Below are 24,034 nucleotides of genomic sequence, written 5' to 3' on the forward strand. Positions count from 1 at the left end.
GAAAAAAAGGAATTTCCCAAGTAAAATAACAAAATCACAGCATTCAAATCGGAAATAATAGAGAAGAAGAAATTAATACCTTATACAGAGCCACGAAAATATCAAATAACAAAAACCAAACATTTAATATAAAATATACATACACATATGTACTTAAAATTAAAATTGTGAAAGACAAACGTACTAAAAAATTATCATAATTTCTGAACGAATTACGAAAAAAAAACCTTATCTATTATCTGCTTACTTTTAAGTTTGGTCATCTACTTCAAACATTTGCAGTATTCTCCTTTGATATACTAGTCTAATCTAATAACTTACGTAGAAAATATAATTATTTCATTTCTATTCATTGTTACGATGTTCCATATTCAACTAGCAAAATTGTATTTTAGGTAATAATAATTTAAAAATGTCATTGTATAAAATAATTTTAGGAATATTTACTTTTATGTCTCTTCCCTTTTGTCAACATTTCGAAAGATCATATCCTCAAATTTTCCCTCTCAAACTCAATGTGCCGCAACAATCACGAAAAACCTAGTACCATCTGTTTGTGAAAATGCCTCAAAGAAGCTCCAAAGATCAAGAAATGCCAACACCTACTCTCAGAAGATCTCCGCGGCTTAATGCCGCTGCTGCTGCTGCAGAAGTCATCAAGAAACAGATTGAAGTTTCAAAAAGCCCCACAAAATCGACTACCAGGTTGCGAAGATCTTCAAGATTGAGTATTGGAACTCCGCAGAACAATGGTGAGGTTAAGAATTCAGAGAGAAGGGTAAGTCGTGATTCTGCTTGGGTTTGTGTCGCCATTGACGATTCAGTTGAGGAAAGAAATGGGGTTGTTACTAGAAGTGGAAAAGCTCGTGTTTCTAGATGTGTGTTGGGTGGTATCATAGAGAGTCCTGTCCCATTGTCTGAAGTAGCGGGATGTGGGGAGGACGATGGCAATGGCGGCTTGGGAAAGAAAGAGGCAGGCTTGAAGAGGAAGAGAACCCAAGGAATGGAGGAGAATAATGTTGTTGTTAATGGGTGGACCAATGAACAAGAGTTGGCGTTGCAAAGTGCGTATTTTGCGGCGAAGGCAACACCTAACTTCTGGAAGAAAGTTGCTAAGATGGTAATTTTTGCTACTAGTTATTTCCTGTGATTTTAAAATTGGATTGTGTTTTATTTCGCCTTTCTATAATTCTATTATCATGGCAAACTAATCAAGCTGAGCATTGAGCATTTAGTTACTTGATATATAGGGAAAATTGCCTTTACATTTATGTCTATTAGGCCTTTTTTGGTAGGAGTGATAAGGAATAACTAATTCCGGGGTTCATTTTAGGATGAGTTTATCACGTGTTTCGTTTGGATAAAATGCACGTGATAACTTGTTCCCAACTAAACGAGTCCTAAGTATCAAAACCAGGTATAATCTAGGATTTCAGGTATGATACAAATTGTTTGGTTGGATGCTTTTGGTTCTTATATTCGACCTACTGTGATCTTTGTCTCTTAGATTGTTGGATATGTTTAAGCATCATCAGTATCAATGTAAGAAGGAAACTACTTTTGCAAATGTAGAAGCTGATAGGTTGGGAATGGTCTAATCAATTTTAGTCTGAATTGTGAGCTCTCTTAGTTAAGTTGGATTTAGCTCAGGAGAAGCTAAGAATGACACGAGAGTTTCAGATAGTCTTGTATGGTCTTAAGATGCAAGATCGCTCAAAATTTAACCAATTTCAAATAGCTGCTTTTACTTTTTCCTCCTCTTTCAAGGGTTCGGCTTCCCCTCCCTCCCCTCCTCTTGGCAAGCAAAATGAACCTGATAGCCTTCTTGCTGCAAAAGATTTGCTGTATAACTTTAGTACCAGACAAATTGTCCAACTCTTGGCTCTTTACAAATGTGAACTGGGAATTTTATTTCTTTACAGAAGAGAAACAGTTGATGGGTAGAGACAATCTCTTTCCATATTTAACATTACTAAAATCACCCATAAGAAGAAGATATCCTTATGTAAAAGATACACAATATCAATCTTAGATCAACTACAAGTCTACAACTATATTTTCTCGTGTCTCATTCCCTTCTCTATTATCCTCCGTGCCCTTTTCATTTGTTAATAAGACCCAATATTTTGGACCGCGAAAGGCGATAAAAGGCGACAAAGGTTTGCCTTGTCACAAAGCAAGGCGAGCAGCGAGGCGCTCCCCTTTTTGAAGTGCGATACCAAAAAATTACAACATTTAATTGCATATATAAATAATCAAAATCTCAATAGCAATAGCATATAAACAAATATTTCAATTCAAAAATTGAAAATAGATAGTACATACTTAGAACTTGAATGAGAAAAAAACAGAACAAAAGTCAAAACAGTGAGGAAAAAACACAGGTAGAAGTCACTCTAAAGAAGGAAAAAGAAATAGAGGAAGAAGAAATACGTATTGGTGACTTTGGAGTTGCCGAAAAAGTTTAGCTAGTCGTCTGAGTAGTCTAGTCGAAAATCCTAAAATTACCTTTTAACTTTTAAAACCCTAAATTGTTCGCCTTTTTTAAAGAAAATACAAAAGGCAACACCTTTCTCGCATCTTGCCTCTCGCCTTTGTCGCCACGGCGTCACATTTTGATGAACCCCTCGCCACAAAGCTAAAAGGTGATGAAGGGTCGCCTCACCTCTCGCCATTGGCAAAGAGGCGATCGCCTTTCACAACACTGATAAGACCTAATTCTCCAGCTCTCTCAGTGGCTTCCTTCCCCTACCATGTCTACAACTTCATTCTTTTGCCTTCTTGCTATGCTTCATTTTGCTTGGACAGTCAATGTCATCTTGTCCACTATGAACTTCTGTCACCTTCCAAATTGCTCCATAATTTTCAACCCTCCGCTATTTGGTTGGTTCTTGTTGAAGAAAGAAAAAATCCCACATCGTGGTTAATGAGATGTGTGATTTCGTGGTTAATGAGATGTGTGATTTCTTTCTAAGGCTTGCTCTATCCTCTCTGTGAGCTAACTATTGGGGTGTGAGTTAGGTTAGGATCCATCTCACCTGCCCCAATAGTTAGTTCAAAGGGAAGGATAGGGCTAGCCTTACAAGAGATCACTCATCTCATTAATCACTGATATGAGAAAGATTGTCCAAACCTTATAAAGAGATCACTCATCTCATTAACCACCGATGTGAGACTTTTTCATTCTTCAACAATTCTTAATGGAAATGCTAAAGAGGAAATTGGATTTATTTGCCGTTGGAAGAGGGAGAGAAAAAGACAGATGGAGAGGATTCGAACCCTGAACGTCATGCATAGTTTTAGAGGAGCTTACCACTGGGCTATCTCATTTTTCCTGTCATTGAGGGGGTTCAAAATATATATATTCACATAATACAGAAATTTTACCTTATATATATGGTGTAATTTTTTACTGAGGGGATTCGGGTGAACCCCCGGCTTACCTGTGGGTCCGCCCCTGCACCTAGTGGAAGAAACACAGTTCTTCTAATTTGAGATTTTGTCCAAGTAAAAATGAGTCCTATTTACTTGTAATAGGGTATTCAAAAACTGAAATTCCATTAATGCTGAAAGGAGAAGTTTCTTAGTGAAGTAGACGGCATGCTAGAGTGGCATGAATGGAGTTAAGATAATCTTTATTCAGATAAATGGAGTAAGGAAAATGATACTGTAATTATTTGTGTGATGATTTTATTTTCCTTCTTATGCCATGAAATATCGAAATAGCAAGATAAATTCTTGCAGGAGTGAGAAACCAAAAGAGACAACAAGCATTATTGAGGAAAAAGGAAGAAACCACAAGGTTGATCTCTTATACTTCGAAAATTTGTGATGTTGCCAGAATAACTCCTCCACTAGTTAGATATAACTTGTGGTTCACAGAGATTGAAGGACAACAAGATTGATCTCTAAAGAATAACATCAATGCCGTTAAAGCCTCAGTTGTCAGAATCTAAGTTGGCGGACTCTTCACTTTGGGGGCCGCACCTGTGTCGACACGACGTGGGTGTGGGATCCATACCGGATATGGTCACAATTTTGGGTACTTTACCAAAATCAAAAGAGAGATTTTTGACAGATACATTGATTCTGGATACAACTTAATAGTTAACAGTAAAGAGATGCATTTGTACTCTATAATAATTGCAGATTCTAGCTTGCCCCCAAAATTTATGCATTCCTTTCCTTCCAAATAGTCCATCATAATTTAGGCATGTCTTTTATAACTCTATTTTTTGATGTTTGAATTATTTTTAACCGAATCCTCGCACACGTACCTAGATTCATACCCCCTATTCTTAAAATTTAGATCATGAAGGATCCGACCTGTAGATCCACACCGTATCAGACACCCTCAGCCTCACCCGAGTCCAAGGAACTTAGGTCATAATTAATTGAGAATTGCTACAGATTGCATGGGAAGACTGACTAGTGGACTTACTTCATCTGGTGAAAGTAACTTTTAACAACATTTAAACCTGTGAGCAGCATGATTATGGTGCTGAGGAGCACTATTTGATCTTCAGGCAGCCAAATGCCATACTGGTTTTATCTATTGCTTGACGCTTGTATGACGGCGCGTCTATTGATCAAAATGAAATAAAATAAAATGAGGTCGTGTCCAAAATGAAAGCAAGGTAGCAAGTTGATTCTGCATAGAGCCTGTGCTTTAGGAAGAGGTCGAAGGGCTTGTCCGGTATAGGCTTGTTGATGTTTCCAAATCCACAGGGTGAATTACAATACTTCAGGTGATGAAAAAATTAATCACCGCAGTATTTCTCGCTTATAAGTTAGGATGTAGGACTTCAGTTTGTCCCTGAGGCTCAGCATAGCATTGATAGGTTAATACCATCTGCCTTGACCTGCTTTGTCGCTGCTTTCTGATGATGTCTCTTTTTATATTTTACTTATGGAAAGAATGTAGGCCAAAAGTGAGGCTGTCAGACTTATAGAAAGTTTGGCAGGATCATTTGATCATTCGTTTATTCCTGGGTTTTGGGTGGTTGATCCTGAGCATTACCCAGCTGTGACTGGAAGATGGAAAGAGGTTCCAAATGCTGAACTGTTGCGTAGTATTAATATACATAGATGAATTAAGAATAACATGGTAGTGGATTATCTAAAATTGCTTATGGTGCTGTTTTTTATTTTTTATCAAAATATTTTTGCATACCTACAGCTCATTAGGACACTATCTGCTAAGCAAATAATCTTGGGAGTATATACTTCTCGTCAGCTTTCAATTAGGAATTATCAGAATTGTTCTCCACCTAGAAATGAATCTAGATCCTTTATTAATACCAATATGTTAGCAAGTGGTGTTTGTAAGCTATGATTTTCTGATATCTGTAAATCAAATATATAAATCGAAGAAAGTTATGGTAGATATCACTTCGGGCTATTCGTAGTTGTCCTTGTCAATATTGACATGATAAATTTAGTTTATAGTAAAAATTTTGAACCTCTGCTTGTGATCTACATGATCATCTGAGTAAACTTTGGACTTGTATTGCAGGTGCCTGGGAAATCAGCAAAGGATTGTTTTGACAAGATACATTCGGATTTTGTAACCCCACCTCAGCCTCAACCACGTTCAAGGGTTAAAAAGATGAATACATTATCTCTTTCTCCGTGTGCAACGAAATTGCTTCAGTCCACTGAGAAAAACACAAACAAGCGGAGGCATAGCAAGCCAAAGAACCATCTTTCACGCAAGGCTGTGAGACAACTACTGGAAAAGCAAAGTGATGCAGATAGAGATAAACGAGGAGACTTCTTCAATGCTCTTGAATCATCAACAAATCCAACTGATGGGGCGTTTTGCCAGGACGCAATTTTTGTCACCCCAGAGCGCAACAAAGAAAGTTTGCTTAGAAAGTGCCTGGAGAGATCGTCTTCAACCCAGAAAAAGCACCGTTCTCGATTAAGTGATTCATCTGGAGCAACTCTTACCAGCCCACCAGTTCTAAAGCCAATTAAGAATAAGGCCTTACATGACAAGTATGTTGATCAGCTACATTGCAGGGAAGCAAAGAGAAAGGCAGCCACTTCAAAGACAGCAAAGGGCAACCAAAACAAGAATGAGAATGTCATAAAGCCGGATGTTATTAAAGCTGCGAAAAATGCTCTAATATCTGAAGCAAGAGATGCAATCAACCAATTTCAAAATTTACAGACACGCGCCATGAACAGTTTCAATGATGATGACGATGATGATTATTATGATGAGAACCATAATTCAGACAATGACGAGGATGCCAGATAGAATGTGGAGGACATTGGCTTTCCGCCCGGTGATGCGAACTTGCTAAGCCACATTGTGTTAGCCCAAATTTCAGTAAGCAAACCCAAACTGTATAACAGAGTTCTGAACCAAATTTCTTGATTTGGAGTTTTTGCAATAAGGCCTGTTGTGTATAGACATGTGAAGTAGAAAAAAGTGGCCAAAAATAGTAAATTTTCTGTAGGGAGAATAGTTTGTTACTTTGATGATAAAAAGGTTTGACATTCATATTGTTCAAGTCGCTGCTAATGTCCTCGTTAGTTAAAGCCCTACTTTTATCTATATGAAAATGTGGGGGAGCCAATGACTATGCTTAGTAGACTAACGAGATGCTTGGTAGAGTGTATAAAAATAATCCTAAATAGAGTGTCTTAGTAATGTTTGCATTAGTAATGCATGTATTAATTATGCTTGCATTAATTATACCTTATATTATTTTTATGCATTTTTTGATTTGATGCATTAAAAATAGAATACATTGCATTAATAAATATATTTACAAAGATACCCTTCACCATAGGAAAAGATATAAAAAAATGTATGGGTCTATAATTGAATCAATGCATGCATTAAACCATTGCATTGTTACTATCTAGAAACCTATGATATTAACGATACACAATGAAGTGTGTAACATAAGTTGGTAAAGAGTACTGACTAGATATTAGTAATACACAAGATTAATACAGGAATCATTTCAAATACACTCTATCAAATAATCACTTAATTATGGATCGTTTGCTATGGTGCATAAGAATAGTGTGAAGTAGAGTGTATTAGTAATGTTGACATTACAAATTGAAAAAAAATTGCTACTTTTGTTTCGGATCTTGGTTAATACCTTTGAGAATTTAACTAAGTAGAAAAATTATGATTTAATAAAAATATCATGTGTGGATAAGTTTTACCTGAACATATTTCACCAAATTGCATTGGACTTTCAATGTTAGACTTTCGTTAGGATTGGACCCTAAGTTTAACACAAGCACATAAGTTAATGTACCAACAAAATGAATCTACATTAAACCATACATACCATGATCCAAAAATTTTCATGCAAAAGTTTCAACTAATCCTAGTGAAAAGAAAGACTAATCCATATATTTCATAGTGTATATATTATAGAATAATTGATACAATATTAGAGTAAAAGATAGAAGAAAGAGTAAAAAGGGATCGATGAAACAAACTAGAGGAGGGAATAAGTGAACTTGATCATATACAATTTGAATAGAAAAAGAATAAGGTTATAAATCTTAAATATTATGGTTAAAGTATTTTTAAACAAAAATTAAAATTAAAAAAATCGTTATAATCACATGAACCTTCCGTATTCATAAATAAATTAACTTAAAATAAAGAAAAACAATCCAATATGATTAAATTTATGATACTAGAGTTATATTACTATGTGAAATTGACATACAAAATAATATCCTTAATCATGAGTTAATTTATCATCATATAAAATATTGAGTTGCTTATAAATTATAATTCATTTCTTATCTCACGTATTAATCGTTTTCAGATTTAGGCAATTTTCAATTTACAAGTATCAATCATTGACGGGATCAACTGGAATCATAATAATTTAAAATTGGATCTTATCCTAATTATTATTTATTATGCCCCTTAATTAACATATTTCTTTTTTCTATTTACAGAAGAAATTTTATATTGTCTAGAATGAAGAATGAATTTAAATATTGACACGTATTTAAAATCGGCTCCTCTCCATTTTTGTTCTCTCTATTTTCTCCAAGTTTCTATTTGGATTAGTGACACATGACATAGGTTAAAATAAATGGTTAAAATTTAATTTCTAAAATAAATCCTGACCATGATTTAATTAATAAATACATTATATATTTAAGTATTAAAAATTATTATAATATAACTATCTTAGCAACATATTATCTTGTCCTAAAATATAGAGAAAAAAATTCTCTTCCTAAATTTCTTTTATACGTAAGATTTTTTTAAATTTTCTTTCAAATAATCTTTTTATCTAATTAACTGAACAGAAGTATAGAAACTATAATTAACTATTGTATGTACTGGTATCGCCGTATTCATAATCTTATTATGAAATTGAAATTAGTTTGTTAAAATGATTTGATTATCTCTAGGTAATTTATTAATCACGGATCAATATGCTTTTAACAAAAGATTACAATAAAACTATTATATAAATGAAAAAAAAAAGATCCTATGAAAAAAAAAGGAAGAAAACTTTTCTTTTCTATATTTATGGACAAGATTATATGTTGCTAAGTTATGAGATTATAATAATTTTAATATTTGATATATAATGTTTTTATTAACTAAATCATGGATAGAGGTTAACTTTAAAAAATTAAATCATAATCATTTATTTTAACTTATGACACGTGTCATTAATCCAAATAGGAACTTGAAGAAAATGAAGAGGAGCCGAATTCTTTTTTTATATATTTTACATCAATTAGTATGATGAGATACTCATTTAATAAGATTAAATTATGACATTGACTATCTATATATAATTAATATACAATTACGTAGCACATGCTTTATTTTATTTTTTTTGATCGTGCTCTCCACATTTGATTAGCTAATATAATTGATTCTCGTATGTCTAAAATAAATGATATACTTGATTTTTTTTTAAAAAGTCAATCTATAAAAATAAGAAGATTGAGAACTAAATATTACATATTTACTATTTAAGAATATTGTAAAGGTGCTCATGAATCATCATTCGTCCTTGTATTTTTATCATATGACTCAAAATCAATATATTTTATTATTTCATATTTGAAAGTAATTTTATTTTACTCATGATAAAGTTATTTTCTTTATTATAATATTAATGAAGTTTATTAATTTTAGAGAAATAAAGTGCTATGATACTAATATATTTTTTTAAAAATAATTCTTTTATTATCCGAAAGTGTAGATATTAAAATTGATTTGCATCTCATTATAGATTTTATATCATTTATTTATACTCATTAAGTTATGGTAGAAGTTTACTTTTTATAAATTTCTTTCGATCATGTTATAATTTTTTTAAATCATTACAATCTTCGATAAGAAAAAAAATGTCTTATTTGATTTAGAGTGAAATTTTAAGAAATTTCTTTTTTTTTCGACCTTATGATCTAAATTAAAGTCAATTCAATCTACTATAATGTTTTTTAAGTGTGGCATCAAACATATCACCTAAAATGATGAAATTAAAATATTATTTTGAAAGAGATTATTTTTTTAAAAAACAAACTAAAAAAAAAAACAAATCATTCCTTTTACTATGGAGAGCGTATAATATTTAAAAAAAATTATGTTATGACAATATTTTAATATAATATAATTTTTTTTTAAAAAAAGAACCATGTAAATTACTGCATTTAACCTTCACATTATAGTTGATATTGGAACTTCCCCACTAACACTCGAGATTCACAATAAAAGAACACATATTTTGGAAATGTGATAATGTACAGAAATCTTTTCAGAAACTTCCTTAAATATATTTTGAAAATTACTTACTGCCACGCCAATTTACTTGTCCATATTTCCTCTTTTAGCTGTTTCTATTTTTTTTTGTTTATTTTGACAAATCAAGTAAAAACAAAAAGTATTTCCTATTATACTCTCACTTAAACTTATTGAAAATTTTCTGAGTTTTAATTCATCATTTTTGATACATAATTAATATGAGTAAAGTTGTAACTTCACTATGCTAGCTATTGTTATCTTAATATGTGTGTCATTTTTAAAATAAAAAACTTAAATAGAGAGATAAAGTCTTTCTATTTACTACTGTATAATCTCATTTTATAGTTCTTTCTATAAATATACATGCCCTTGGTAGCTAATTAGTTGACAATTCTAAGAAAAAAAAAGTTCCATAAAAATGTCATCGAGTGAGAGTACTTCGAGTGAGCTTCTTCATGCTCAAGCTCAAATTTGGAATTATATTTTCAACTTCATAAGTTCTTCAGCAGTAAGATGTGCATTTCAACTAGGAATCCCTGATGTTCTGTACAAACATGATAAGCCCATGTGTCTATCTGATATTTCTGCTGAACTGTCTGTGGTCAATTCTTCAAAGGTTTCCTTCTTACCAATTTTAATGCAGTTTCTTGTGCAATCTGGTTTCCTAAATCAACATGAAGATCACTATTCTCTTACCCCAGCTAGTTGCCTTCTTGCGAAAGATGATCCTTTCAATGTTAGGTCACTCTTGCTTCTCAATCATGGTCAAGCCTTTTCAAAAGCATGGCCTGAGTTAAGTGATTGGTTCCAAAATGATTCTCCAACTCCTTTTCATACCGCTCATGGAAAATCTTTATGGGATTTTATTGGGGAAGAACAACCTAGTGTACTAGGTGATATTTTCAACGATGCATTGGCTAGTGACTCCAGGTTGAATACTAATGTGCTTATTGCAGAGTGTAAACATGTGTTTGAGGGGTTAACATCGTTGGTAGACGTTGGGGGTGGCACTGGTACTGTGTCTATAGCCATAGCCAAAGCCTTTCCTAACATAAAGTGCACAGTACTTGATCTCCCTCAGGTTGTAGGTGACCTAAAAGGAAGTGGGAATTTGGACTTCGTTGGAGGAGACATGTTCGATATGATTCCTCATACTAATGCCATCTTACTCAAGGTACGTACAATTTTAGCTACAAAAAAAATTTTCTTGGATCTTTCAATCCTTTACTTATTTCATCATTGATATGGAAAAGTGTGTTCTACACGACTGGAATGACGAAGATTGTGTGAAGGTACTGAAGAAATGCAAAGAGTCAATTCCAAGCCGGGAAAAAGGAGGGAAAGTAATAATCATAGATACTGTTCTGGAGGATCCGAAGCAGAGCAATGAGTTTGTTCGAGCACAACATAATATGGGTATGTTGATGATGGTTCTTTTTGCTGCCAAAGAGAGAACTGAGAAAGAGTGGGAGAAGCTCTTCAGTGAAGCTGGTTTCACTGAGTACAAAATATTTCCCGCTCTAGGTTTAAGGTCTCTTATTGAAATTTACCCTTGAATGAGAGATGATTGAGAGTGCTTGCATGTTTCTTTACTCTATTAGTAATGATTTTGGTTCACAAGCTCCATTTTAATCTATATGTTCTTGTTATACTATCTTGGACTGTCACTGTAATAATGATCTTTTCCGTTTGGTTTAACTATTCTATATTCAAAACCCACAGACTCGACTAATTAATTCAGATCCATAGAATAATTAGGGTCTACGACCCTTTTGTTGTGACTAGAAGAGGAGTCACAACCCAAAAATATAATACAAATTTAACCTCAAACTTAATCCTGAGATGTTCCACCGTCCATGTTGTATCTTATGCACATTTGTATCCAAACCGAACACTCAATGACTCTAGTTCTATAAATAGCGCACAATTTCAACATAAACAATTCTCAGGAAAAAAATTGGTCTGTTAAGTGTTAAGTTGCATGAGATTTATATTGTTCTGCTCTACCTTTGAAGTGAATTTTGCATCTGCATGTTAGTGAAGCCTAAAGTACTCGAACTCAAAGAGTGATGGGACACCCTTCAAAAAGACATAAATTCATCAAGCGCATCCACATTTCCCCAACAACCTTACCAATGTGTATCTATAATCATATAAAACAGTACAAGTGGGAATTCTGAATTGAAAATCTCAAAGAACAGACATAGGGAACACATGGAGCATGATCAAATTACAATATTGCAACTTCTCGTTGAATTGTTGAAGTATGTACGTTCATTATCTTAGAACCTTCAGTACAACAAAAAACAATAGCATAGCATACATGTGCTGACATCATTTACCTACAGAAGTTTGTTGTAGTTAATTTTCTTACAGAAGGTAAGTGAAAAACATACCACACCAGCATAAAAGATCTTGGTTTCTTCTTCCAGGGTACAACAGAGACTCCTAAAACTTCAAATCTTGTAGCTCATTGTTGCTCAGTGTCCAGTTGACTGACAATGAAAGAGAGGAGCCTCATTAGCAGTGAATTTGTTTAGTCATGAATTAAGTGTGATAAACATATAAGATAAATGGAAGAAGAAGTTACCCTTACATATATCTTGTTTCACGATGTGGCTTCAACCCCAATAACACTACCATCTGCTCCTTCATTGTTTGATGCATTCTCAGAAGTCTCAGTGCAGGGGCTACTTCTCATTATATCCACTTCATTATGAGAGGTAGAAGCTTTTGGTCCCTGGAGAGCTGTGGTTGAATTAGTTTCAGAATTCTGTTGTGAAAATCTGCTTGGGAAGCTTGGTGAACCAATTGCTTCTCTTTCACAATTGAGCATTGAAAACATTGATGACTTGGGAAATTCAGCAAGTTTTGACGGCAACTCTGATGGATTGTAGAAGAGCAGATGAGCTACAGTGCGGTCTATTGGATTCGTCTCTGTCTCTACAAGGGGTGGTCTGACAATTCAGGGAAACAGAAAAATGATGAATATGTTCACAAAGAGCTGCAGATGACTTCTGTTCCCATAGATGAATATGAAAGAACAAGGAAACTAGTACTGCAATCCCACAGCTATTCACCCTCATAATTTAAAGTAAATTCAAAGCTTATATAAAGATGAGTAATCGAGAGTATAGGACACATTTCAAAGCTGAGATCAGTTCTATAATGCATGTAGCAATAAGTTGTAGGGAGATCCTCTCTCCTTTCCTCTTTCTGCTAACCATGGAGACCCTGAATAACATGTAAATTACGGCTCAGAGGAATAGTAGACTCAAAGGATTCAAGTCAACAGCAGGCAAGGTGATTGCATGGAAATTACACATCTATTTTATGCTGCTGCTGATGCAATTATCCAATGTAGAAGTGGAACTTATGAAGATCTTCAGAATTATTGTGACAATCTTTGAAGGGGTTGCAGGATTACATGACATGTTAACTGGATGAAGAATTCTATATTTACGGTTCATAACCCTCAATATTAGGAGGAGAAGTGGGATTTTTGCATACAACTTATCTTGGCATGGTACTTGGAGCAAATAGATAATCCATGACATTTGGAATGGGATTTTAGATAAATGTGAGAAGAAACTTACCAGATGAAAGAGCCAGTATTATGTCTTTAGGTGGCAGGCTAATTTTCATAAAAAATGTCCAAGATGTTCTACCTACCTACATGATATCTCTTTCCCCTATCCCCCCTTAAGTTGAAAAGGGAATGGATATGTTGAGAAGCAAATTTTAGTGGCAAGGAAACAAGTAAAAAAGAGGTGCCCATCTTGTCAAATGGGAAACCCTGACGTTCAACAAACAGCAAGGGGACTTGGTATAAAGAATCTAAGGAAGCAGAATCAAAGTTTGCTCATGAAGCGGCTATAGAGTTATTCAAATGAATACTAATTTTTTTTCATCAAATGAAAACTAATCACTCTGGAAGAAGCTGATTAAAAAGAAGCATGGAGAAGAAGATGCAAGGAAAACCAAAACAGTTAACATTGTATATGGGTCAGTGTTTGGAAGACTATAGAAATCTATTGCAGATATTCAGTATCAATATTAGCTTAAAAGTTGGGAATGGTCACAAAATTTCTGTTTGGGAAGACAACTGGTTAGGATCTGGGCTACATCTTGGTAGCTTCTATCCCCATATTGATGAAGTATGGAATAATCAGGGTTGGGACCTCAGTTTCAGAATGCTTTTAAATGATTGGAAAATGGACAGAATCATAGGATTCCTCAACTCTCAATCTCTTCAATGGAGTCTCACTAGAACAAGATAGATTACGGTGTTTGAGAGACAGTTCAAGAGCATTTTCAGCCAAGACAGCATATCATACGATGAACCATAAGAACAATCTTAATATGTAGTGACCCTGGAAGCAATTATGAAAGGCCAAGATACCATCCAAAGTGGCATGTTTTGTTTGATTGGTAGTTAAGAGGGCTTGCGTGACACAGCACAGACTGCAGAGAGGAGAATACACCTTTGCTCTATCTGCCATCTATGTGGAAGAAATGCAGAAACAAATAGCTATCTTTTTTTTTTGCATTGTAAGGTGACTTCTCAACTCTGGGACATATTTCTAGCAATGATCAGTTTGAGCTGGACAATGCCAATGAATACACTAGATATGATATCTCGCTGGAGTAGGAAAGGAGGAACAAACGCTCAAAAAACCAGTTGGAGTATAATCCAGGCTGCATATGGAGGAGTATCCGGAAGGAAAGGAATTCAAGATATTTTGAGAACAAAAGCAACCCTACTCCAGAAGATAAGGCTTAATTGTATTCTTCTTTTGCATTTTGGTGTAAACAAGAATATATAAGTGACACAGAGACTCTCATACAGTTCCTAGAGTCTCTAGAGTTATCTAGCAATTTTGTGCGTAGCTTTTACTTCGATCAGATTCATTGTAACTTGGTCTTCACAGGCCCTATTAATTTCAATACAAATATGTTACCATACAAAAAAAATGCTGTTGCTAGGATAAAGCTATAATTTACATTCTAAATCCATTCGCACGAAGATTAGTTCCACCTTGCATGGGTTCTTTGGAACTGATAATACATTAACATTCTGAAGTTAATGAATAATTCTACTGAATTCAATATAGAGTCTCTATTAAACAAGACCACACTGGGAAACATGAGACAGAAAAAGGGATTGCTAGGATCTTTTTTCCTATAAGTAACTAAGTAGTGCATGCACAAGCCTTTCACTAACTTTGGATTTGAGCTAAATTACTTTAAATTAAGTTCAAGTACAATTTTGGATAGATGCTGAGGAATCAACCTGATCTAGACAGGCTGCTAATGGTAAAGGGCAATTTGACAAATGAATTTACAAATCTGGGAGAAGAATAGCAAAAAGAATGCAGTCTTTCACACATCATAGAGTAGAACTACAAAGCAGAGATGAAGCATATAACGCATCTTTGCAACAATTATCAAATTATGAAACTGTTTGATGAAAGAAGCATTTGTATTGCATAACATCCAAAGATAATTGGAAGTCATATATTATAGCCCAACTAATGGTGGAACAGGAAAGCGGCAATAGAAAGCGCACAGTCCAGTGTGTTGTAATTGATTTTGATGAAATAATGCAAGTGTTTAGATAGAGTCATGCTCTCGTAAGCAGGAGATAACAGGAGCAGTTATCCGGTTCTTGTTAACTGTTATATAGAGAGGCAGCAATTTGGAGACCCAAGCTAGAGGTGAGGGGTTTATGCAGATCCCTAATTTATCTGAAATTGCATCAACATCATGTACAATAACCAGATTGCACCAAAGAGCTCGCAAAGTAAGACATTGTTGTTTTGGACTACTTAAATTTCTCCGACGGCCTTAAAAAATTCTGTCGTTTCTTTCAAGCCAAATAGTCCACCGAATGGCTTGAGGTATGGTATTCTAAGTCTTTTGTGATTTCTTGTGTATCCCATCTTAGCTCCAACATATAGCTCCCTAGTGGATATTGACATAGACTAGGACATGCGTAAGGTTAACAAAAACTATGCTTGACAGCTGAGTAGTAACTCTACAATGCAAAAAGAGGTGGCCAACATCTTCAGAGTGCTCTTCACACATGGGGCACCTACTACGAAGCTGAATTTTCCCCTTTGAAGGTTGGAATGAGTGAGACAAGCCTTTCTAGACACAATACAAGAGAAGCATGAGACTTTTAAAGGTACCTTGCTAAGTCAAATTTTTCCCAAGGCCAAGAAACCTTGTTGTTACTTGATTCCAGCTTCCTTTTGCAGCTTTTGACAGTAAGAGACCTTTGGGCTGCCCCTTCCATCTAGTAGAATCAGCTTTGTTACAGTGCAAAGTTCTGTTGCTAGCATCTGAAGCAAAAGATATACTCATTCTACATCCCAAACATTTACATTCCTTCTAAAAAAGTGATTCCACCATTGTGTTGAATAAAATTCTGCAATTACTGCATTGTGCAGAGCTGATATTCTAAAAATATCCAAGAATTGTTCTTTAACAGGAGTGTGGCCCAACCATGCATCTTCCCAAAACTATATTTTTCTTCCATTACCAAGAATGCAGCCCATATGTGCCTCAAAGTTATTCCAGCAACCTCTAATATGCCTCCAGACTCCCGTGTCATGAGGTGTTGTGGCTATGTAACACAGGAGTGCACCATTGGTTCTCCACAGCGAAGTTTTCAACTAAGGTTCTCCTCCATAGTGCTTTACCTACCTTATTGAATCTCCAATGCCATTTCAATAATAAACTTTCATAGTGACGGCTCAAGTTCTTGATTCCCAGACCCCCTATTCTTTTGTATTTAGTAACTATATTCCATTTTACAAGTGCGGAGGAGTGACCTTGTTTGTCACCATTCCAGAGAAAGTCTCCATAATTTGTCCATACGCTTCAAGATAGAGGACGGTGCCAGGAAAAGCGACAGGCTAAGGTAGGCAATGCACTAAGAACACCATTGATCATAGTGATTCTACCACCAAGAGAGAGGTATTGTAGCTTCCCATTCGTCAACTTTTTCTCCATCTTTTCAAGAACCTCGTTCCAGATTGATAATGATTTGTATTTCTCCTCCAGTGATAAGTCCAAGTACTTTGTGGGAAGTGGACCAATGTTTCCTGAGCTGCACTGTATATCAACTTGCTGAGCTCCTCCATGACAAGGATGAAAAGAAAGGTGATAGAAAATAGCTTTTAAGCTTTTGGAGTGTTTGGGTATATTAAAAAAGTGCTTATAAGTATTTGGTTTAAAGCTAAAATGAGAAAAATGAGCCCAGAAAAAAAAAAGGCCAATCCAAATAGGCTTTAAGTATTCCTGTGCACCCACAGTGAATTTTCTGTTTCTGCCCTTTGATCCCCCACTGTCTGGGGGCTCTTTCAATGGAACAAGGGTAACAACCAAGGCATTGCCTCCAGAATTGACAGGTTCTTTTTCTCCACTGATTGGGATGAATATTTCAGGAAGATCAAACAATCTCTGGTGACCAGAATCACATCAGACTGCTGTCTTATTCAGATTATTTGTGGTGATTGGGAACAAAGGAAATCATACTTCAATTTTGCTAATTGGGGGTTGGTGGTAGATAATTAAAACATGGTGGGTCATTTCAGGGTCATCCAGACTTTATTTTAGCAACAAATCTAAGATTTTTGAAAGCTAAATTAATGGAGTGGAATGCTAGCAAATATGGCAATTTATTATACAGAAATACAGAAGTAGGAAAGATCGAAAATCCAGGACATTGTTATCCAAAAAAAAAACTTGGTTGTGATAAAATAAATACTTCCTCTGTCCATTTCATGCGGCATCATTTTCTTTTTAGTTTATCACAAAAAAAAAAGTTGCTTTACAATATTTAGAAACAATTTAACTTAAAAATTTCTCTTTTACTCCCAAGGCCTAGCAAAAGTGGCAAAAGGTGGAGAATCTGTGGCTTAGGTCGCAGGTACAAGCCCCACACCATGCAAAGAAAAGCCCGGTATTTAAGTGAAGGGTAGAGGGGCGGTCCCATTATCCACCGAGTTTAGAAGGTTGTGATTGGTCCAAAGGGCGGGTCACATACGGATTTCTCGGTTATAAAAGAAAAAAAGAGATTTACAACCACACCAATATCTGACAATTATGTTAGACAATAAGTTTCGATTCTTTTTTCTTAAAGATCATACCAAGTCAAACGGTGTCACCTAAAATGGATCGAGGTAGTAGTTGAATAAGATCCAATGCAAGCCTGGTAATTTGACTTTAAAAATTTCTCTTTTAACATTAGTAAAATGATTTAGAACCACACTTATATCTAACAATAATTTTATATCATAAGTTTCAATTCAATTTTCTTAAAAGACAGTGCCAAGTCAAATGGTGTCACATAAATGGAACGGAGTAGTTGAATAAGGATCCAATGCAAGCCTACTGGTAGCAGTTTAGAGCTAAAGAGAAATACTTCAAAGGAACAGGAGAGCAATGAGCACTACATTCAGTATTTTCTTCTCCTAAAACCAAATTAAAGTTAAATTTCAGGGAAGGAAACATAACGCACCTCTTCGTCGTTCCAATTAAACATATCTGTACAACTGACAAAGTCTAAGTACTCCGAATAACTTCAAATTTAGCCCAAACATGGCAGATTTTTTCTTCACTGGATCAGGTCATACATTTCAACCTAAAAACAAAAACACTCGCCACTGAAAATCAATACTCACGGAGAACTTCGCCGGAGATTCACAGAGAAACTTCCGCCGGAGATTCAAAGAGAAGCTTCGCCGGAGATTCACATAGTAAATTTAGGCTTTTTCGGGTACAAGACGAGAGTGATTTTGTGGTTGTGTTTGATGAATAAGAGTGCGCGTGGGACCCAAGTCCACTTGCAGAGAGTGGGTTAATTTGTATGGACGCAGATTTTAACACGTGTTAATAAGCGTATCTAAAGTTGTGGCTACTGATTTCGGATCTAAAGCTGAATTTCTACTGGTTCACTAAACTTCCATAATTTATAAGATTGGTCCTTTTTATTTATTCTATTTTACATTTTTGGCAATTAAGGGTGTTCAAAACAAAAATATATACATTCAAATCGAAAAATCGAATCGAATTCACAAAAAGATAGATATATGACCAACAAATCAGGCCGCTTATATATATGCACTAGATTCAAAAGTTTGTGCTGACATCGGTTCAATTTATGTGACTTGAAAAGTCAATCAATTTATAATGGCTTTTAGATATTCAAAGTTGCTACACAGTAATTGTTATTATCTAAATATATTTATGTAATTTTTAAATATGTATTTAACTAAAAAAAATAGAGCAACTTTCACATATAACAAACATAAAATTCATATTTGTACGTTATAAGAAAGTTTGTATCATTGCACTCCATAGTAAACACACACACACACACATATATATATATATATAATTGAAGCGAATTGTATCAAACGAGAAAGAAAAAGAGACTTGGTTAGAGAATTATATAAAATGAATTGTATAATCATAAGTATATAGAACGATTATATACAATTTAAATTTTTATAAAATGAGAAAGAGAGAAAGACAAAAGAGACTTGAGCAGTGAATATACAATTGAATCGAATTGTATAAAAATTGTATAAAATGATAAAGAAATTATATACAATTTGAATTTGTATAAAACGAGAAAGAGAGAAAGGTAAAAGAAGTTAGGGAGGGGAGTATTTTTATTGTATAATTATAAGTGTATAGGACAAAAATATATGTATTTGCATATGTATATACAATTCTCTCTCTCTTTATACAAACAGAAACACAATTTATTACATTTCGAATCTGTTTGTATTAGCAAGAGAGGCGAGGTGGCGAACAAGATTAGGGAGAGTGGCGAGCGAGATCTGGGAGAGGGGAAAGAGAGGAACAGAATATATGTATTAATACAATTTCCTCTCGCTTTATACAAATAGAGACAAATTTTATACACTTGTGTTTGTATAAAAGTGAGAGGAAGCGAGAGAGAGAGGAGAGTGGCGAGCGAGAGTTTGAGGGAGAGAGGTGACTGACAAACAGTTTGCTACGGGGCACAATTAAATCAAAGGACGGTTATAGAAGTTAATTTAATTTATTAGTTTGTCATTATATACAATTTTCTTAAAGAAAATAAGACAAACAAATTTCAATAAACCACGAAAATTACAAAACTACCCTTAAAATATCAAAGCAATTAATTTGTTGCGGCCTGTTTTAGCTCTAAAATTGCCTTCGTAATGATAAGGAAACATGACGATGGACCGGAGAGGTAAAGCACCTCAACAGCTCAATTGTCTCTTCTTATATAACTAGATGACAAAGCCCGTGCACGCACGGGCCCAACACAACCGTAATTATCATAACAGATTGGCAATAAACATATATATAAAAGCATACATTGTTTATGTATTAAATTCCTTATTACATTGCCTATGTCTGTTCACACTTTTATCCATATTTACATCTTTGTAAAGAATAGTTAAAAATGTTGATGCCTCTGTAGTTAATATCTGCAGTGCAGAGAGAAGTGTTTAGGTTGCGGAGGCATAATTTAGTAAGAATATAGCTAGTATGGCTGATTGATGTAACTTATTTTAACTCCGAGTGTCTTTTTGGTAGATTTTAGAAAAGGTAGCGCATATGCAAAAAGATAGCAATCTAAGATTAACTTTTTTGCACGAACTTTTTGTAAAATCAGGTGTAAGACTAAAAATGAATGATTATTTTAGTTATATGGCAATAAGTAGTTCAGACAGTCTGTAGAATCGTGACCTTCATCAATGGGCCTCAAATTGTACTTACCAGAGAATTAGCTCTAGAATCAACAATTGAGTTAATAACATTGGAGGTCACTCAACTATCAATTCTTTTCACAGAAAGCTACTCAACTTTTCATTTTCAACTCAAAAGTCACTTAACTATGACTTTTTTGCATAGAAAGTCACTCACCCTATTTTATTATTTTTTTCACTAAAATTTGCTGACATAGAATTCTTTTTGTAAGTCAAAAATTTAAAAACCAAATACATATCCATTTAAATCATTTAATGACCAAACCCATTTAACCCGACCTGCTAAAAATATGATATTTAATTTTTATTTTATGATTGGCTCTCCCATATCATTCTCTTTGTCCTTTCTCGTTAGTGTTCCTCTTCTACCTTTGTTTAATTTCTCGATTTCAAAATCTCCAAAATTTCACCATTGAAGATGGAATATACTCCTGAACTGAGGACTTGTGCAACTATCTTATTTTGCAGCATCTGAATAAATTGCAAAACCTATAAGTCTGTCAATAAATTACCATGCCTTAACTCTCAAATTAGTTGCAGACGGCTACAAGATACTCCCAATAGATTTTCGGGTTGCCAACTCGAGTTTTTTGAATAATCTGCAGGGATGGCATAGTTACAGCTTCCTAAAGGACCTGTTAGGGGATGTAATTTTCACAATTAATGGTGATAGGTTGAGGAGTTGAAGAAGTTGTCGAGTCACGAGTTCTCCACAAGGGTCTTAAGAAATTTTAGCAGTGTGATTTTTAGAAAAAATGCAGCCTATAAATTCCGTATACAGGGTTGCCTTTAGAGTTGATCTAGATAGCATGAGCGGTTCAAATGAGCAAGGCAAAAACATCATTACTGCATTTGATGATGCAAATGCAATGACACTTTGGAGATATGTTGATATCTTATGAAAGATTAAAAGAGTCCTTAATATCGAAACATAAGCCAAGTTCAAAGAAATATAAAAACTGTTGATGCATTTGTTTATAAATTGGTCTATAGAAAAGTTGAGCAGATATGTACTCCAAAAGTTGATTTATCTATAAGTTAATCGCCTTTTAGTGTGCAAATGAGATTGCTACTACTGTTGCAATCACAGAAAGCTTGAATTCCAAGAAGCGAATTCTTTTAGTGTGCTTAGTATTAACTGTTGTATTGCATCTTCATTCGTCACTTTACAAAATATTTATCTATAAGTCACCATTTAACTGTCAATTGTTACTAAATAAGCAACATCCTTAAACAAAAAAATACTACTTATAAAATAATACATATAACAAATGAGTTAAGGTCACATGAAGACAAAAAAAAGAGTCGCCCAATAAACTAAAGCTTTCGCTACACATAGAGTTTGAAGAAGCGTCCGACCACAAGTGCGATACGATAATTATATGATAACAAATTTTAACAAAATAAAATATTTCATATACAATTCATAATAACACTTTCTTACGAATGAGTTAAGGTCATATGATCACAAGTTTTGACAAAAAAAGACACTTTATATACAGTGTCATATTAGCACTTTCTAATGAACGAGTTAAGATCACATGACCACAAGTTCTAACAAAATAAGACACTTATATACAGTGTCATATTAACACTTCCTGGACCTTTTCATCGAAGCTTCACAAACATAATCCTTCATGATATTTTTCTTGTAAATTTGCCTCTTTTTGATAAGCCTACATGTGCACTTTCATCTTGAGCACATTGATCTCCTCCCACATAATTATCACTTTTATCTTGAGCACACCGAGCTCCTCGCACACAATCAACACTTTCATCTTGAGTACACCTATCTCCTCGCACACAATCAACAGTTTCATCTTGAGCACATTGAGTTCCTCGCACACAGTCAACACTTTCTTCTTGAGTACACCGACTAGTTTCTCGCACACAATACAATTTCATCTTGAGCACACCAAGCTCCTTGCACACAATCATCACCTTTATCACTCACATTTACCACATCAGTGACTTGAACAACAACTCCATCTTGTATGCATTCAACACCAGTTGATTCTTGTCTTGATTCCTAACAAAAAAATTACAACTTTGAAATTTGCAATATGATATACAGTTTCTGAAATACAATATTAGAAGTGTAGATCACAATCTGAGTTATTATAGATTGATTTGCTAAATTGACCTCCAGTTGAGAATTGTACAACATTTTATGATTAAATTGGTTAGAGCATCCCCACGAGACGTAATCAGACACCAAATCTTGAGTTTCAAAAGATTGTCTTGTTTCTGGCGCAACAATATTGACATACTTATAGTGTCCTCTTGCATTGTGTCCATATATTATTATTGTTGTTGTTGTTGTTGTTGTTGCATATAGAACATCTTATATGAATAGTGCCTTTTTTTTAGCCAGTTCTACACTCAATTTCTCTGACCTACTTTCCGATTGTCTTTGAGCTTCAGATTGTTTCTGTTTTTGTATTTTTTTCAGCTTTCTTTCCTCTTAATTTATGCTTCCTCCCTCTCTTCTTTCTTACTATATTAGGAGGAAGAACCTCACCACCATTCATAACATCTGGCCAACGATCCTCATGATTGGTTGAATTAATGAAATGTGAGTACACATTTTTGAAAGTTTCAACTTTGTAGTATACGCTCACGTTATCTTCAACTCTATCACCATTTTCATGAATACTAACCAAAGCATGAGGACAAGGCAAACCTGTTAAATCCCATTTTCTACATGTACAACTTCCTTTTTGCATATCCATAATAAATGACCTTCCTGGACCCTCAATTGACACCTTAGGTCCACCGGAAAAATTTGGTCTAAACACAGCAGCCTCAAGTCTTATATCGTTCAATTTTTTTTCAATTTTTGGACAGATAAGACCTTGATACTTGCTAGTCGATTCCTTCTTCTTATACAACCTCTTCATAAGCTTATTATTTATCATTTCCAATAGAGTTATAATAGCTTTGTCTCTTGCATTAAGAATGTATCTACGAATTAAAATACAAAGACATAATGAGAGGATTAATATGTGTGAGTGACACTTTATATAAATACAAGAATACGTAAGTACCTATTGAAATTTTCGCAAAGATTATTCAAGAGAATGTCACATCTGCTATGTGTCTTAAACTCGCATTTTCATATCGGTGCTCAATACTACTCTCAAAAATATATTTATCTTGTATATTTTTAAAATATTTTTTCTTGTGATTTGAGATTAGTGCTCAAAAACTTAGCTCAAAGACTATCTTGGAAATTTTAGTTTCCCTTCTTGCTTCATTTTATAAAACTATAACTCTTTTATGAAAATTAGTCTGAAGGCTCTTTAGAAAACTTAGTTTCCTTACTTGTTTAAATATGAAAACATTTTTAAATCTCTTTGGGATACTTAGTCCCCCTATACTTTCGAAGAAAAGTACTTTAACTTAACTCTTTACTCTTTACTTAGCTTGAAACTTGAGTCTTGAGAAAACCTCTTCGGGAAATACTTAGTTCCCTTATATTTCTTTAAAGGAT

The 24,034-nt window shown here is 34.3% G+C and overlaps 3 protein-coding genes across 9 annotated transcripts; 2 read left to right on the forward strand and 1 right to left on the reverse strand.

Annotated features, from left to right (window-relative positions):
- The first annotated feature begins 278 nt into the window (after positions 1-278).
- LOC101243635 (uncharacterized) lies at positions 279-6,521 on the forward strand. The gene is made up of 2 exons (XM_004229237.5): positions 279-1,120; positions 5,516-6,521. The coding sequence occupies exons 1-2, from the start codon at positions 563-565 to the stop codon at positions 6,263-6,265; spliced, it is 1,308 nt and encodes a 435-aa protein (XP_004229285.1). The 5' UTR covers positions 279-562; the 3' UTR covers positions 6,266-6,521.
- Positions 6,522-10,132: 3,611 nt separating this feature from the next.
- LOC101253019 (myricetin 7/4'-O-methyltransferase 2) lies at positions 10,133-11,478 on the forward strand. Of its 3 annotated transcripts, none has more exons than XM_010322371.4 (2): positions 10,133-10,937; positions 11,056-11,478. In XM_010322371.4, the coding sequence occupies exons 1-2, from the start codon at positions 10,182-10,184 to the stop codon at positions 11,317-11,319; spliced, it is 1,020 nt and encodes a 339-aa protein (XP_010320673.1). In that variant the 5' UTR covers positions 10,133-10,181; the 3' UTR covers positions 11,320-11,478. The 3 variants fall into 3 exon arrangements, with proteins under 3 accessions (XP_010320673.1, XP_004229155.1, XP_010320677.1); XM_004229107.5 differs by having other exon boundaries at positions 10,143-10,937; positions 11,017-11,478; XM_010322375.4 differs by having other exon boundaries at positions 10,143-10,937; positions 11,065-11,478.
- A 507-nt stretch (positions 11,479-11,985) lies between these two features.
- On the reverse strand, positions 11,986-18,716 carry LOC101268608 (protein LNK2). Of its 5 annotated transcripts, XM_026030820.2 has the most exons (4): positions 18,291-18,557; positions 15,955-16,877; positions 12,360-12,720; positions 11,986-12,258 (listed from the first exon to the last, which is right to left on the reverse strand). In XM_026030820.2, the coding sequence occupies exons 2-3, from the start codon at positions 16,059-16,061 to the stop codon at positions 12,372-12,374; spliced, it is 456 nt and encodes a 151-aa protein (XP_025886605.1). In that variant the 5' UTR covers positions 16,062-16,877; positions 18,291-18,557; the 3' UTR covers positions 11,986-12,258; positions 12,360-12,371. The 5 variants fall into 5 exon arrangements, 2 of the variants coding, with proteins under 2 accessions (XP_025886605.1, XP_069155132.1); XR_741334.3 differs by lacking the exon at positions 15,955-16,877 and having other exon boundaries at positions 18,291-18,716; XR_741335.4 differs by lacking the exon at positions 15,955-16,877 and having other exon boundaries at positions 12,354-12,720; positions 18,291-18,607.
- Positions 18,717-24,034: the final 5,318 nt, after the last annotated feature.

Source organism: Solanum lycopersicum, chromosome 1 (genome assembly GCF_036512215.1).
Source record: "Solanum lycopersicum chromosome 1, SLM_r2.1".
NCBI classification, from domain to species: domain Eukaryota; kingdom Viridiplantae; phylum Streptophyta; class Magnoliopsida; order Solanales; family Solanaceae; genus Solanum; species Solanum lycopersicum.

Coding starts and splice junctions, on each gene's coding strand:
- LOC101243635 (XM_004229237.5), top strand. CDS start 563: ATGCCTCAAAGAAGCTCCAAAGATCAAGAAATGCCAACACCTACTCTC. Junction 1,121..5,515: donor GGAAGAAAGTTGCTAAGATG/GTAATTTTTGCT, acceptor CTTGTATTGCAG/GTGCCTGGGAAATCAGCAAA.
- LOC101253019 (XM_004229107.5), top strand. CDS start 10,182: ATGTCATCGAGTGAGAGTACTTCGAGTGAGCTTCTTCATGCTCAAGCT. Junction 10,938..11,016: donor CTAATGCCATCTTACTCAAG/GTACGTACAATT, acceptor GATATGGAAAAG/TGTGTTCTACACGACTGGAA.
- LOC101268608 (XM_026030820.2), bottom strand. CDS start 16,061: ATGGAAGGGGCAGCCCAAAGGTCTCTTACTGTCAAAAGCTGCAAAAGG. Junction 12,721..15,954: donor GAAAAATTTGACTTAGCAAG/GTACCTTTAAAA, acceptor CTGAATTGTCAG/ACCACCCCTTGTAGAGACAG.